This window comes from Podarcis liolepis (genome assembly GCF_965112155.1).
Source record: "Podarcis liolepis genome assembly, chromosome: 1".
Taxonomy (NCBI): Eukaryota; Metazoa; Chordata; class Lepidosauria; order Squamata; family Lacertidae; genus Podarcis; species Podarcis liolepis.
This window is the reverse complement of record NC_139554.1, coordinates 31,226,252-31,242,471: the sequence shown is the minus strand read 5'-3', so window position 1 is coordinate 31,242,471 and position 16,220 is coordinate 31,226,252. Positions and strand designations below refer to the sequence as shown.

Genomic DNA, 16,220 nt, shown 5'->3' with positions numbered 1-16,220 from the left:
CAAAGGCAAGTGGGGGCAGTTCAAGATGACTGACTGACAAATTTCATTTTGCCCCTTAGAAGGCAGATCCTCTATAGTAGATGCAGCTAGGTAATGACATCATGCTGCTTTTTGCTTGGTAGCCCAGGCAAATAAAAGTATTTTCAATTGGCATCTGAAACCCAACAATGCAGGAAGCAGACACACCTTTGAGGGGACAACATTCCAGAGCCAGGGCCCCACCATGGAGATGAACCTTCTGTGCATCCTCTCACCCTGAATCCTGAAGGGGGGGCAGGGGGAACTATGAACATGTTGGTATTGGAATTGATTGTGGTGGTGGGGTGCATTTGCTGTTCTGTCTCAGACAACAAAATGTCATGACCAGGCTCTGTTGCTTATAGTATCCCAAAAAACCCCAAGTGTAATGATAACTTGTCAAATATGAGACTTCTGGTGCTTTGAAAATACATTGACTAACTCACTAATTTAGCTATCCCATGCAAGGCTACTGTATTGAATGGGGCTTCTTCTCAGTGTGGTAGATGGAAACAGTCTTCAGAGCTGAATGGAACAATGTACGGTATCTATGACTTCCTTTCTGGGCAAACAGATGTTCCCGGAAGTACAGTACAGTATGTTGTGCATGAACTCATGTCTGGCACTCAAACATTAGTTCTCTTATAGTGAAGCAAAGTGGATGGTATTTAATCTTTCCAAGACTGTAGAGCAGGGACTGGGAATCCATGGCCCTCCAGATGTTTTTTAGACTACATCTCCCACCACCTCAGACCATTGTCCATGCTTACTGGGGCTGATGGGAGTTGGAGCCCAACAATGTCTGGTCTGGTGGGCCACAGTTCTCCCAAACTGTACTGAAGAGGGCTGAAGACAGTTTGCATCTAGTTGTTTTAAGTTGTGTTCTGTGTCAGCAAACAGCTCTTCCAATTCTGAAGCAGAATAATTATTTCTGGATGTGGCAAAATAAAAGAACCATTTCTGAAACAGAAGAAACAGAGACATCTGAATTGAGGACTATGACCTATATTTTGCCGGAAATACAGACACCAAAGAACTAAGAGACTGTGCTTGATAGCATGTCATAATGCATTTTTATCGTTAAATATTAGCTTTAGATAAATAACAGCAGCCCTCAGCATCAAATCTACAGGAAATGTTAACAGCAGCTAATCCTTATCTTAACAGTCACAATTTTTAAGTTGGCTATTTATGGCAGGAAAGAACAAAGCAAGCAATAGCTCAGCAAACGTATCAAAGCTGCACAGTAGTTTAAACTGGTTATTGGTTATTGGTAAGGTGCTTCATCTTAATTTTTGAACTGCTAAGTATTTTCATAACTCAATTCAGTGCTGTGATTAAGAGTAAAATAACCTGGGAATAAGAGGTCTTATGTAAAGTAAGATATATTTCATTCTTGGATAGCTGTGACCAAGCTGACATAGGATTTGGATGCGACTTCTCAAATGACCTTTGTCCATTAAAAATAAATGGACTGTAAGTACATTAGGAACATGCAGTCTCATCATACAGCCCTAGTGCTGTAAATTACACTGAATACCTCTGTGTGTAATTGTTACGGGCTGGGGTTTACAGTTTGATCCTATGGGATTGTGTTTCAAGTTCCTACTGTGGTTCTAGAAAGTACAGTGGTACCTCGGGTTAAGTACTTAATTCGTTCCGGAGGTCCGTACTTAACCTGAAACTGTTCTTAACCTGAAGCACCACTTTAGCTAATGGGGCCTCCTGCTGCCGCCGTGCCGCCAGAGCACGTTTTCTGTTCTCATCCTGAAGCAAAGTTCTTAACCTGAAGCACTATTTCTGGGTTAGCGGAGTCTGTAACCTGAAGCGTATGTAACCCGAGGTACCACTGTACAGTACTCCTGCTGTTTCCTGTATTTGGAACAGGAAACTATTATCTTACAAGCACCAATCAATTCCTGTAGCATTTTATTAATGGAAAGATTCCAAATATGCTCAGTGCCCTTGAGTTCCATGGGATTTGCACCTGAGCAAAGGTACATAGGTTTGCAGCTTTAATGTATTTGAAAATCCCACCGATTGTATGAAAAGCTACTGTACTGGAGGCAGGAAGGATAGTTTCCTGAGATCTCCCCTGGGGGCTGGAGGGCATGTGATATGTTTTACAGGGCAGAACCATGTTATGCTTTGGGCACACTATCATTTTATGAAATCTTTAAAGACTGATTTCTGCGTCATAAATATGCTGCTTGTGATAGCCTCTTTGCGATAACTTTATGCTACAGCCACTTTAACATGAAGAGTTGGTCCTAATGTTGTAATTCTGCATCATGATATTCCACAGAAGTGCACACATTCCTGGTGGTGACAGCTGTCAAATGTCTTCACATGCTGTGGAAATATAGTGTGGTGTCTGTAATACGACAATGAAGAGGACAAGTCATTACAGACAGAGAGGCTGTTTCAAGTGGTTTTATCTGGCAATCATAGCGTACAGAATAGGCCTTGCTTGTCACAAATATGGACTTGGCGCAAAACAGCAGCGGTTACACACACACACACACACACACACACACACACACTTCCATTTCTTTCTCATCTGTTATGAAAAGGAAGCCTTTTTATATGTAATTGGGCTGCCCATATCCTGCTTTCCTACTGTCGATGAGCAACACAAGTAAATGACACAATATTGTACCATTATTCCTATCACAGAAACATGTATGTCAGTCCCTGGCTAGAAGATTTTAAAGACACTGCTTCTAATATTTATTTATTTTGGCAGTTCACAGGAAGAGGGGGCAGAACACATTTTGTCTGGAGTATCAAAATAAATGGTAAATAATGTGTGACTCCTTTTAATTCCTTAGGCTATGAAAGTACTGGAAGATGTCACTGGAACATGGTGCAATCCATTTGCTTTAATAATGGCTATTCCGAGCTGAAGCATCATTTAGTTTCAGGACACTACAGGAAGGAACTGAGAAAATAATAAGGCAACAGACCAAGTAACTTAAAATCCATGTTGTCTTATTCCTGTGCCAAGTGGCAGAGGTTTTGGACTGGGGGGAGTCTTGGGCAGCACTACCAATGGTCTCCCTTAACCTAGAAAAGGCAGAGTGGGTAAAATTCTCGCATAATGCTCTGCTCATTTCATAGTGAAAATGGCAGTGAGGTTGTGCTGGTCTTACCAAATCTCTAACTTCTCCACCCTCCACAGCTACCTCTGCCAAGTATAGTTTTGCTATAGTAAGAGGCCTACCTCCTTAATGAATACTCCAGCTTCAGAATTAAGCTAGCTGGCAAAGTGTAGGCAGGGATGGGCAGACAACTTTAAATGTTTTAATTGCCTGGTGAGTGACATTTGTACACATCAGCAGGCATTCGTAAAGTCTCTCTGTGTGCAAAGGTTTACCTCCCTAGAGAGCATCAGCCACTCACTCCACCTTCACTTTTGCTTTTAACTGTTATTTTTGCCACATCATAACAGGTCTCCTTTGCTCTCTGCTTAAACAAAATGGGCAAGCTTCCAGCCAAGGCTACAAATTATGTAACCTGTAGCCCTTTGATAACTTTTTAAGGGGAAGAAGAATACTTGTGGGTCAGGGTGGGGGACTTTGGATACTTAAGGGGCTTTTAGGTCAATTTGTATGTCTCACAGGTTTAACAGTAAACTTTTATCAAGTTAACTAGACCACAGAGCAGCATTTGAGTGAATGCAATGATAGTGATCATAACACCACCTGCACAGAGAATTTATTGTGATATAGTAGAAAAATGTTATAGAGCGGGACACCTTTGGAGAGACCGATGATGGATTTATTGTTCTGCCTCTGAAGTTTTACGCAGCTCAGGAGTCTTGCTTTAGGCTCATATATACAAACACCAGTCAGATTTGGATAGTATGCATACAGCCATATTCAAACACTCTCCTGTCTCCCCTAAAAGCTTTGCAAAAGCGTGGGAGAAACTACAAAGGGGACTGTCTTTTTGAACTTCTCCTGCATCTGGGCAGATGAGACTGGAAACAAAAAGGTGTGTAGCTTCTCCATATTTCCTGAAGTCTGAGCAGGACACAGTGCAGCTGGAGAGTCAAGGACGGTGAAGGTGCTATGGGAGACACAGGAAGGGCATGGCGGGGGAGAGAGAAATATGTCTTGTTAGGCAGTAGTAAACATATTTCTATCCTTGTTTTCATTGTCAACCTATATCACAGAGGGGATTTTTCTTCTTCCTGCTCCATCACCTGTGCTTTCTCTGTCATCTGAGGTCACCAACTGCAGCTGATGCTCACAATGTATGCAATGCTGTGAGGAAACCACAAACTCATAATACTGTACATCAAGTATTCCTAATATTAGAAATATCCTCCTGCACTATTTACCTCCAAGCAAGCAAAACAAAACAAAACCTCCACTCAGCTCTGAAGTTCACTGGGTGACTAGGGGTCAGTCACTTATCTCTTAGCCTAGCCTTGCTCACAGGATTGTTGTGATAACAAGAAGGGCAAGGGAAGAAGTACGCATGCTGTCTTGAGCCTCCTTGGAGGAAAGGAGGGGCATAAATGTAATCAATAAAGAATAAAATTAAATAGATTAGGGCTTTATTTTGACTACTATGCACTTTGGGTTGGTCTAGTTTGCGGGCAATAAAACACATGGAGCTGATGAACTGAGTTAAGAAGTCCTTTAATGGCTTATACAAATATTTATTTACAAATTAGTTTTGTCCTCAGACCATTGCCTTCTGTGTCCATACTGAAGGCTGCTTCTGTTAGTTATTCCCAGCAATGAGCACATTTGGCAAAAGTCTGAAAAATCAAGACAGCTGTGAGACCTGGAATGTGGTCATTTTACTATGTGAATTATTCTCCTTCACAGTCCAACTGGGTGAGCAACTCTTTAAACACTCGAGGCTTGGATCTAACCTTATCATGCTCACTGTCCATTGCTGCCCTAGCTGATTCTGATTTAGTCTACTGAAGCTATTTATGTTCACATACTGCTTTGAAATAGTTTTGTAGTGTAGGGGTTACTGCAGAGTTGTCTGCTGGTGCTTACATGATTGGAATTACCATATGTTTCTTATTTTAGAAGACATTGTATTTTGCAGAAAATGTAACTGGCAATATAAAATTGTCATGTTATTGCTCATTTGCTCAGCCCCATACTCAGGTCTGTTTCTTGGTCACAGGAGACTGGCACTGTAGTATGATGGAACTTTGAGAACTGGCTTTTATAAACCAAAACATTTATATTATTATTATATTATATTATAATCCAGTGAGCATCTCTTTCACATCTCAGCAAAGCTTGATATAATATTTCAGCCATGTACCTTATTTTTGATATGTTGATAGGATGACCTACTTTAAATGCTGCTTTCAACATGGCTTTTTTGCAGTCTTAAAATACATCACAATGCAACTTTAGACTGGAGGTTATATGAGTGCCTATTTAATTGCTGACCAGAGTTCAACTGACTGGCTGACTGGATTCTTCCAGACTTGTTCGTCTCTGTACATCCCTGTACAGCTTGATGCCAGAGACACTTTGACGTAACGTAAATCGTGGTTTTAAATGTGGAGTACGCTGATTGGTGTGGGGTATACATTTCTGAGAATTGCTCTACCTAGCGCTTAGGACTTAAGAAAAAGTTATACAACTGAAATCTGTGTGACGACTTGTTCGTCATGTTGGACAAGTTACTTTCTCTTGGCCTCAGTTGCCCGTTTGTATAATGGCAATAATAAGGTCAGACCTTCCAAGTCTGGAGCAAAGGCCATGTGACAAACCATTTATGATTTCAAAGAAAACAACTAACAACGTGAGGTCAAAGATTAACCGATGAGCTATTTGAACAACAAAATCATCTACTGTACTGTATTTGCTTTACAAAAGGATCCTTTGCCTTAGGCTAGAACAACCTGGGACGGAAGCTTGTCCTATTTTGCTCTTGATGGGTGAGCTGGCAACAAACACCAGCAGGCCTTAAGCAATTTCTAGCTGGTGCAAGAGGAGGGCCGCGTTTCGTCCTGAGTTTGGGCTTCTATCTCTCGGGGGCCTGAGCCGATTTATGTAATCCGGGGAGCCAGAAAATCGCCCCCACGGACCTGTCTCGCCCCACCCAGGAGAAGAATCGCTCCACTCCCCGGGGCGAGGCGCCTAAGCTGCCTGTCCCTGGCGCTGACGGGGACACCTCGAAATAGCAGCTGGCCCGATTTCCCCGCCTCGCCTCCAGGGCCCAGATCCCTCCCCGCATGGCTGCCTTTCTAGCCTATGAGCTCAATCGGCAGGCTCGGGCTGGGCGAAGCTCCTCCCTTGCCTAGAAACTGCGCCGGGGAGAGAGCGAGCTTCTGTTTGTTGTGACCAACGCGCTACCCGGCTCGCCTTGCTGCTGCGGCGGCGGCCACGCCAGCTCCTCCCCGGCGGGCGAGTGCGGTCTGGCTGGCTGCCTTGCCGCCTCGCTCCCTCCCTCCTCCTCGCCGGCTCTCCGGGCTTCCCTGCAGAGGACAAGCGCGGATCATAACAAATCCCAGCTCCGGGAAAGGAGACAGCCCTCCTCTACCTGTTACCGCAGCTCCCTGGCAGCCTCCCAAGAGCCCCTACCGGCCGCCAGGGGCGGGCTGGGCGCATCCCAGCAGTCCCGGCCGGCTCCCTCCTCCCTCCTGGCAAAGCACTCTGTTTCTGGGACATTCCAGTAATGGGGAATAGCCGGAACCCCGCGCGCAATTTTCACCCTTCTCCTGGAGAGAGACTTTTGCATCAGCCAGTCCCTTCTCCTAGTGAGAGCCCCCGGGGGATTAAGTCAGTGTCTCGTGATCGCGGCACTAGAGAACGTGCAGAATATTCCATAGCTCCTTGCTCTCTCTTTTCAGGAAGGACGTTAGGTTATATTTTCCATACATACGGCGCACGTGCGGTATTCCTTCCCAATCCAAGACTGCACGCAGAAACCATTCGGGTCCTCGGAGACAGGAATTTTATTTGCAGGAGCAGTAAATATAGGTTCCCATGGTAATAGCTGCGCGGTTTAGGTTGCATACCATAAACCTCAGTTTATTTGCTTCGTTTTTGCTGCATAGAAGCGGCTAAAAGAAATGTAGAGTGAAAATGAGGCCCCACGATGGGAAGAAAAACGTCGTGCGGGGATTGCTTTGAGATGTAGCCTCCAGTCTGAAGGAGTGTTCTGTGTGACTTAAAATCTTGCTATATTATCAACACAACTGTTTCAGTAAAAAAAAGGGGGGCTTCTGAACCACTTAGTGGCTAATCTGGTGATATTTCCAGGTTAAACTGGAAATCTGGGTATCCTGCTGTGATAAATCGAGTGCCTGCAAGGGGAGCCTGAGTCTATTATCTCTTGCTTTAGTCTGTTTTCAGGGGCGCCGACTTATAAAAAATATTGGGGGGGCCCATACCGGGGTCCTGCCGCTGGTTCGCTCGGGTAGCCGGGAGAACGCAGTTCGAGGTGGCGGTGTTGGGGAGAGACCCTCGCTCAGGGCGCCACTAGACTTGGCGGCCGGTGGCCTATCTGGGGGGTTCTGGAGCGTATTTCGGCGGAGCGATTGGGAAGGAGGGGGCTTGTTGCCGGATTCTTCAGCTGAGCCGGAGATCCGCTGCTGGGGGTCCCTGGGCCGAGTTGTGAGCACGGCCTGCTGAAGGGAGATCCAGCCGATTGCGCGACGGGGACGGCCGGGGCTCTCCGGCTAGGGCGCGCGGCTGGCTGGCTGGCGAGGGAGCAGGTGGGGAGGAGGCGGGGGTCCTCACTCTCTTAGGAAACGCACCCGCGCGCCCAATTGCCACGAAGTCCGAAGGGTGCGTGTGTGGAATTAAAAAGCAAAAACGAGATACGGGCAGGGCAGGCAAAGAGTTTTCTGCAAGAGGATGGAGGGCAGGTTGAAGAGAAAATCACTCAGGATGAGACAGTCAAATCAGCCATGATAAAATGGGCTCAGGATATTGGGTATAACATCATGTTTGAGGATTGGGAAAGGTTATGGACCACCGGAATGAAATTCACGGCATGTAATGCCTTGAAGGAAAATATTATGAAAATGATTTATAGGTGGTACATGACCCCAGTCAAGCTTGCAAAAATATATCACCTGTCTGATAATAAATGTTGGAAATGTAAGGAGGCTGAAGGGACATTCTTTCACCTCTGGTGGACTTGTCCAAAAGTGAAGGCCTTCTGGGAAATGATCTATAATGAGTTAAAAAAGGTATTTAAGTATACCTTTCCCAAGAAACCAGAGGCCTTCCTCTTGGGCATTGTTGGCCAGAAAGTGTTAAAGAAGGATAGAACTTTCTTTATGTATGCAACTACAGCAGCAAGAATACTTATCGCAAAATATTGGAAGACACAAGATTTGCCCACACTGGAAGAGTGGCAGACGCAATTGATGGACTACATGGAACTTGCTGAAATGACGGGCAGAATCCGAGATTTGGGAGAAGAAACAACGGAAGAGGACTGGAAAAAATTTAAGGACTATTTACAAAAACAATATAAGTTGTATGAATGTTAAAAATTTACACGATTCGGAAACTATAGCTTCAGCAATTAGATTTGGGAAACAGGAAATTATATTTTAAGTAAGAAAAGGTCAAAATCTAAGGTAATACTATGTTTAATTTAAGATATAAGTAACTGATGAAAAGTATGTTAAATTTAGAGGTATAGTATTTGAAAAGTACAAAATAAGGTACGAAACAAGGTAATAATTTGCTGATATCTTTATTATAAAGAATGCAGGGTAAGGGAGATGCGAGGAAGTCCAGTTAGTTATATAAAAAATGTGTTGAATGGTTGGTTTTCTTTTCTTCTTTTTATTTATTTCTTTTTCTTGTTCTTTTACTTTTTTCTTCAGTGTATGTTTCTAACTTTGTATTTGAAAACTTAATAAAATATTTATAAAAAAAGAAGAAGAGAAAATCCTTTCGCTTTTCTGGGGCGCAGGGAAGTCTCGGAGCCGGAGGTTGGGGAAGGGACCCCCTTTGCTCTGCCCTCTTCTCCCGTCTTAGATTCGCATGGGGGTCCCCGCCCGAGCTTGCCTGGCCACCGGGCCACACAAGGGCCGCGCTCTACGCGGCGCACCTTGCTAGCCGCGCAGCTGTCCTCCGCGGCTGCGGAGCGGCCCTGCGCCGGTGCCCAGCCCCTCTGGGCGCCCGCTGCGCTGCCAATGACAAGCGGGCGACGTCGCGGGCGGGGAAGGCGTCGCTTTCTTTCCCGATCCTTCATCCTCCCAGTCTTCCAGCCCTTTTTTGGGTTGGAAGCTCGTCTCGTTCGCCCTTCTCCTTTCTTCACCCTGCGCGCAATTTTCCTCCCTCGTCTCCCTCCCCATTTCTCCTTCCTTCCTTCCTTCCTTCCTGACTGACTGACTGACGGGCTTGGGCTCGGGCTCAGGCTCGGGCTCGGGCTTCGGGTAGGGCTCGGGCTCGGGCTCGGGCTCGGGCTCGGGCTCGGGCTCGGGCTCCGGGTCGGGCTCGGGCTCCGGGTCGGGCTCGGGCTCCGGGTCGGGCTCGGGCTCAGGCTCGGGCTCGGGCAGCCACAGCGTCGGCGGTGTTGGCGATCGGGCGCCCTATAAAAGCCGCGGACGCGCCCACCGCCGCCCGAGATTATTGGGGGGGCTGAGCCCCCCCAAACGAATTTTTGAGGGGGCTCGGGCCCCCTCAAGCCCCATGGAGTCGGCGCCTATGTCTGTTTTATCAGTTAAAGTATATAGTAGTTGAGAGGATGGGTAATGAACTGCATGCAGATTATTAGTTCAAATCTTAGCACTGCTATGAATTTGGTGGGCTGCCTTAGATCACCGGCTATGTTTGATCCTCTGCACTATCTATATTATTATTGTAATTCATTCATTAAAGTGTTTTAAGCCACTTTCTAGAACTACTTTCTCACAAAGTAATGAGCAAAGGAGTGAGAGACAATTTACAATATAAAAATATAGTCAAACATGGGTGTAGCCAAAGGGGTGGGGCAGCAGCTGCCCCCCAATCAATAAAAATCAGTACAAATACCATACTTAACTGAGGTTCGCCCCCCAACAAAAGCCTGCCCTTGCCACAAAAATCATGGTTATGCCCATGTAGTCAAACAAATGAGAAGCTGCTCTGGAGACCCAAGCTGTTTATCATATAAGTTGAAGGCAATTGTAAAGAGGAAGGTCTTTGGGAACAGAAGTTGAATGGTTTGGGGATCACCACTGAGAAGGCCCACTCTTGCATCAAGCAACCTAACTAATCTTGACTGCGGTAGATTTTAGCATACTGATAGGATTATATCAGTGAAGGTGATCTTTCAGACAATCTGTACCCAAGAGCCATTTAGGGCTTTAAATTGTAATATTATTATGTGGATAATAATTTTCAACTGTGTTTACTGTGATATGCAAAAATCTCTGTGATAATCTATGTGAAGAGCTTTGAGCACAAGGAAAAGTGTGAAATTCTTATTTGCTGAAATTCAGCAGCAAGACATTTGCTTCATAAGTCCCATTAGAATATATTCTGGTGGTTCCAAGCAAGTCACAGGAGGTGTCCACCTGGAATGAACCTTCCTCTCACAAGCCCCTAGTACCTAACCTACAGATGATGACCTCAGTAATGACCTAAAACCATTCTAGAAACCCCTGAGCAATCAGTTTCTCCAGTACTGTGTTGAGTAAATGGTACATGAACTGCAGTGTTGGTTTCTTCACATGCATTTTTGCATGTAATTACTAGAAGGTAAAATGCTGACACAACTGAAATGAATGGAAGTTTTGTAACTGTTTGTAGTGGAGGCAAGGATCGTCCCTTGCATGAACTAGAACAACCTTTGTGAACTGGAATGGGAAAGCCTTTAATTAGGGCTGCCTATCGTGTTACAAATTCCAAAGAAAATGAACAAGCGATAACAATTATGGAAGGCTAAAACAGATTATATAATACATGGGTTTGCAGTCCACATGATAATATTTTCTAAAATTTCACAACGAAAAGTTACCTTAAAACGTCCTTAATGTGTGTAACAGTCTGAGCCTATGCATGTTTACTTGGAAGTAAGCTCCTATAAATTCAGTCAGACATAGGATTGCAGCTTGAAATACTGAATTCAGGGGAATATTATTTTCTATAACAATGGTTCTAAAGATTAATAGAGTTCAAAAGTGTGTCCAAGTGCAAGTAGATAAATAGGTACTGCTCCGGTGGGAAGGTAAATGGCGTTTCCGTGCGCTGCTCTGGTTCGCCAGAAGCGGCTTAGTCATGCTGGCCACATGACCCGGAAGCTGTCTGTGGACAAATGCCAGCTCCCTCGGCCAGTAAAGCGAGATGAGCGCCACAACCCCAGAGTCGTCTGTGACTTGACTTAACAGTCAGGGGTTCCTTTACCTTAAAGCAATATTGAATTCACTTGATCCTAATAAGAAGTGAAAGGGCAATAATGAACAGTTATGTGTGCTTACACTTAGAAGTAAATCCTATTAAGTTCTGTGGGGTTTACTCCCTGATAAATGGGTATACGATTTCAGTCTCACTAAATTTCATTCCTGTAGTGTGATGAGTAATATTGATATTAGAAAAGTTTTGTTTGGTTGTAAATGTAACATTCTTGAACGTGAATAAACATAAAATAGAGATTTGATAGTAGTGCCAATATTAACATTTTAAATCCTTATAAGAAGAACTCACCAGGCCCAGAGATGTGGGTAGGTTCACCTACGGCAACAGGAAGGCTCAGGGCATTATGGGCAAGACTGCTCATCTCATTTCTGAGACAGTAATGTGAGAATAATGACCACTGAGGACTGCATTGTCTATATCCAGAAGAACAAACCTTGTCCAGAATAAATAATTATTCTCATATGATCACTGCACTCTTTGGACTTAACACCAAACAGCAGAAAGGTAATTATGTAGTCCAACGCAATTAAAAAACTAACCTGTGAGTAGAAATCTGTTCTGTATCCCCCATTTAATCACCTTGGCTTTATGCTGCATATCATCACCCCTATTTCAGAGTGGGCAGAGGACATTCTTGTGAATGCCATAGCATCTAAAATTTAGAAATTCCAGAGGTGCTGATCTTATGAGATCATAGAATCAGTGAATTCTGTGAAGGTTTATATGACTCTCCTTGTGGAGATGATGGGCAAAATTGCATCTCTGTCTCTTTAAGCTGTTACTTCAGTGTCTGGTCAGCAGTAAATGGGCAGAATCTGCATGCAGAAGCCTTTGCTGCGGCTCTTGCTGCTTTTACTCTCCACTCCCCCTGCCGTTGCTACCACAGGCACGCACCATCCCTTGGCCTCAGCCCTGAAGCGTTCCCGTCAGTTACGCCCCCTTTGCACAGGATGTATGCCATATAAGGATATTTACGTCAGGGGTTCCCGAGTTTAGAGCAAACCATTTTGGGAGAGGGAACCGAGCCCCTCTCCTTGACTTTTAAAGGCTGAGACCCGCCGCCAAACTTCCTCATAATCTCCGCGACGCTTTGGAGACGACCTTCAGCTTGTTTTCAGAGCGATTCTGCTAGCGCCAGGCACTTCGGGCCGTCTCAGAGGTCGTTCGTGACCGCCGCTGCTCCCCTCCCGTGAGGATTGGTTTCGCCCGTGACGTCGTCTCATTCACAAGTCCTGGCCGTAGCGAATAAAAGGCGGAGGTGCCGCTCTTTACTCCAGCAGCAGTGTGGCTGAAGCAGGCAGAAGCATAGAAGCGGCTGGGGTTTCTCAGTAACCCATTCGCCTAGCCGAGGACTCGCTCAATTCGGATACTCATCTGGGAAAGATATACCACCCTGAAGGGCTTTTACACCCCCAGATTAGCCGACATGATGTATCAGGGCTTCACCGCTGACTACGACGCGTCTTCCTCCCGCTGCAGCAGCGCTTCTCCGGCTGGGGATAGCCTCACATACTATCCCTCACCAGCGGACTCTTTCTCCAGCATGGGCTCGCCTGTCAACTCACAGGTGAGGAATCGGGGGGCTGCTTATGGCTCACGGGGTGTCGGGTTGGGAGAATAGCTGCCTATGTCTGCTTCTCTGTCGCTATAGGGTTCAATGACAGGACCCGAGCAGCTCCTAATGTTGATAGCTGAGGCTTGGGAGAGCTCCCCTGGCCTGTATATGATGCATGCTTTTCTCTTTACTTTTCGATATACGCTACATTGTATGGTGTGTTTCCAGCAGCTCTGCCCAGGGAAGGCAGTATTGGCCATATAGAAAAAGAGAAATGGGGGTGGTGGACGAATCTAGCTCCTGTTTGGTGCTATAAATGATGAAGGGGTTGGGGGGTGGAATGGATCTTCGCCCGGGAGGTGTTCTGCAGCGGGTGCGTAAAGCGGTTTCATTGATAAATCGCGGCTTCATTCAGGAGACTCCGGAGCGGCGCTTGCGTCAGCGCAGACGTCAGAGATATTTATAACAAGCCCCTGTTCATGTGTAGTCTGATGATGGCAGCAGCAGCGTCCGAGCCAATCTGGCCCCAGGGACTGCAGGCCCAGCTCAAAATAGCGCACCGGCCTCTGGGGCTTAGAGCTGTCATAGCGTGCATCGCATTTCTCTGACCCCTTCCCCCCAACTTGGTAACTAACAGGGTCTCCTTTTGTGGTTTTTCCAGGACTTCTGCACGGACCTAGCCGCCTCCAGTGCCAACTTCGTTCCCACCGTGACTGCTATTTCTACAAGTCCAGACTTGCAGTGGATGGTGCAACCGACTCTGATCTCCTCAGTGGCCCCTTCCCAGAACCGAAGCCACCCCTACGGGCTCCCTGCTCACCAGACCGGTGCCTACTCTAGGGCTGGGATTGTCAAGACGACAGGAAGCAGAGGGCAAAGCATCGGCAGGAGGGGCAAAGTTGAGCAGGTGTGTGTTCAGCTTTTGGCTGCAATGAAGCCCCTAGAAACCAGGAGAAGAGGGCTGTAGTTTAATTTACCAACAATATATTATTATAGCTCAAAGCCTATTTCTGGCTAAGCGGGGTGGACATTTGGGACATTAGATAGCTGTTCCCTTTAAAGGACAAAGGGCATTAAGGCAGTTTTGCAAGCGGGTGGAGACTCCCTCCCCCCCTTTCAGTTCAGTATCTGGGTCGTTTGCTCCATGCAAGAGTTGCTCTTGTGATCCGAAGTTAGGGAGCGCACTTTCTGGTCTCAAGCACTGGATACTGACGTCCACGCTTGTTCTCTCTCCGTAGCTGACACCAGAAGAGGAGGAAAAGAGGAGGATCCGTCGGGAAAGGAACAAGATGGCAGCTGCTAAATGCCGCAACCGGAGGAGGGAGCTGACGGATACCCTACAAGCGGTGAGTATCTCCGGCCTGTCCGGCGATCCTGCCCTTCCCTGCCCGGCGCTGTCCTTTTGCTTTCTCTCCCGCCCGGAGGAGACTTGAGCTGACTCGCCCCTCCCCTTGCTTGTGTCCCCAGGAGACCGACCAGTTGGAGGAGGAGAAATCCGAGCTGCAGACCGAGATCGCCAACCTGCTGAAAGAGAAAGAGAAGCTGGAGTTCATCCTGGCCGCCCACCGCCCCGCTTGCAAGATCCCAGAAGAGCTGCAGTTCTCCGAGGAGCTGGCCGCCTCCACGCTGGATCTGCTGGCCGAAGCCCCCGTGGCCAGCTCGCCCGAGTCCGAGGAGGAGGCCTTCGCCCTCCCCATGCTGCACGAGCCCAGCCGCGCCGCGCCGGTCAAGGAGAGCAGCGGCCTGGAGCTGAAGGCCGAGCCTTTCGACGACTTCTTCGCGCGCTCCACCCGCGAGACTCCCCGCTCCGTGCCGGACATGGACCTGTCCGGCTCCTCTTCCTTCTACGCGGCGGACTGGGAGCCCCTGGGGCCCGCGGGCCACGTGGATCTGGAGCCGCTTTGCACCCCGGTGGTGACCTGCACGCCGTGCCCCAGTACCTACACTTCGTCCTTCGTCTTCACGTACCCCGAGACCGAGGCCTTCCCCAGCTGCGCCGCCGCGCACCGGAAGGGCAGCAGCAGCAACGAGCCGTCGTCCGACTCGCTCAGCTCGCCCACCCTGCTGGCCTTGTGAAGAAGGGACGCCAGATCCCCGAGCCGTCGCTGCGGGCCTAGGGGCATCACCACGGCGGAGACCGAGCCCACCCGCCCTTGCTGCTGCTGCATGGGGCTTTAGGCCGCCAAGGAGCCGCTCTCTCCTTCCTGTGGAGCTCCGAGATCCCACCCGAGGCCTAGGGAAAGACGAAGCCCTCCATTCCGGAGGTTTGGTATGGGCAGCCCACTTGGAGGGAAATGACTTTGCTGGAGGGGCTGCCTCGCAGCCAGACGCCAGGCCTGATACCTCTTCCAGAGATGTAGCAAAACCGCATGGAATCTGTCTTGTCCCCCATCAATGAGAACTAGTAGTTTCGTAGCATGTTCAACATGGCTGGGTTGGTGACTCCCTTCCCTCCTCTTTACTATTCACTAGCATTAACTAATTAATCTGTTGGTTTAATGATTGGAATTCTTAATATGGTGCTGGGTATCTTCAACTCGTATCTAGTGCAGCTGACTAACAATAACTACTGTGTTCCTGGCAATATCGTGTTTTGATGACTTAGCAATGACCCAACTTAACTGCGAAAAGATACCCTTTTATTTTCTAGTAGATTAATAAATAGCTATGTTGTCCATGTACTAAAGTTCTCCTTGTACATCAATGTTCATTGTAACTTTAACTGATCATACATTGTTGAAGTGGTCTGAATGGTTTGACATAAGTTTTCCATGAAAACGTTTTTATTGTGTTTTTAATTTATTTATGGATATATTTAATTTTTTATTTTAATTTTTTCTACCTTGAGGTAATTGACATGTGGAAAGTGAATTTGGATGACATTTAAGCATTGTTTGCTTACTGTTCAAGACACTGTCAATAAAAGCATTTAAGTTGAATGCTACAAAGACTCTGGAGTCTCTTTACGGTAAAACCTCTCAAGTGGCAAGGCTTCAATTTAGCACAATCCATGTCCAAATCTGCTGTGGTTTGCTGGAAGGGGTTAGGTGCTGGTAAATGGGACTAGCATAATCCTTTGTTTAAACACACATTGTTGTTCAGCACACTAGTATAGGCATACACAAAATTTTAACACCCAAATTTACTAGGAAGTAAGTCCTCTTTGTTGAGTTGGACTTGCTCCTATGTAAATGTGCTTAGGCTTGCCACCTCATACAAAGTTTCTATACATTTCAGGTGCACTCTTGAAAAGGAACATGGGTTCAATTATCGGGAATTGGAGGCAGTGAAATATC

The 16,220-nt window shown here is 46.7% G+C and overlaps 1 protein-coding gene and 1 long non-coding RNA gene across 2 annotated transcripts; one reads left to right on the top strand and one right to left on the bottom strand.

Annotated features, from left to right (window-relative positions):
* Nucleotides 1-3,776: 3,776 nt before the first annotated feature.
* On the bottom strand, nt 3,777-6,708 carry LOC310705231. Its single transcript, XR_014525200.1, has 2 exons — nt 6,547-6,708; nt 3,777-4,089 (listed from the first exon to the last, which is right to left on the bottom strand). It is a non-coding gene; the product is annotated as an uncharacterized lncRNA (long non-coding RNA).
* Nucleotides 6,709-12,444: 5,736 nt separating this feature from the next.
* On the top strand, nt 12,445-15,872 carry FOS (Fos proto-oncogene, AP-1 transcription factor subunit). The gene is made up of 4 exons (XM_083500103.1): nt 12,445-12,936; nt 13,586-13,831; nt 14,163-14,270; nt 14,392-15,872. Exons 1-4 carry the CDS (start codon nt 12,796-12,798, stop codon nt 14,998-15,000), a joined length of 1,104 nt encoding a protein of 367 aa, XP_083356229.1. The 5' UTR covers nt 12,445-12,795; the 3' UTR covers nt 15,001-15,872.
* The last annotated feature ends 348 nt before the right edge of the window (nt 15,873-16,220 follow it).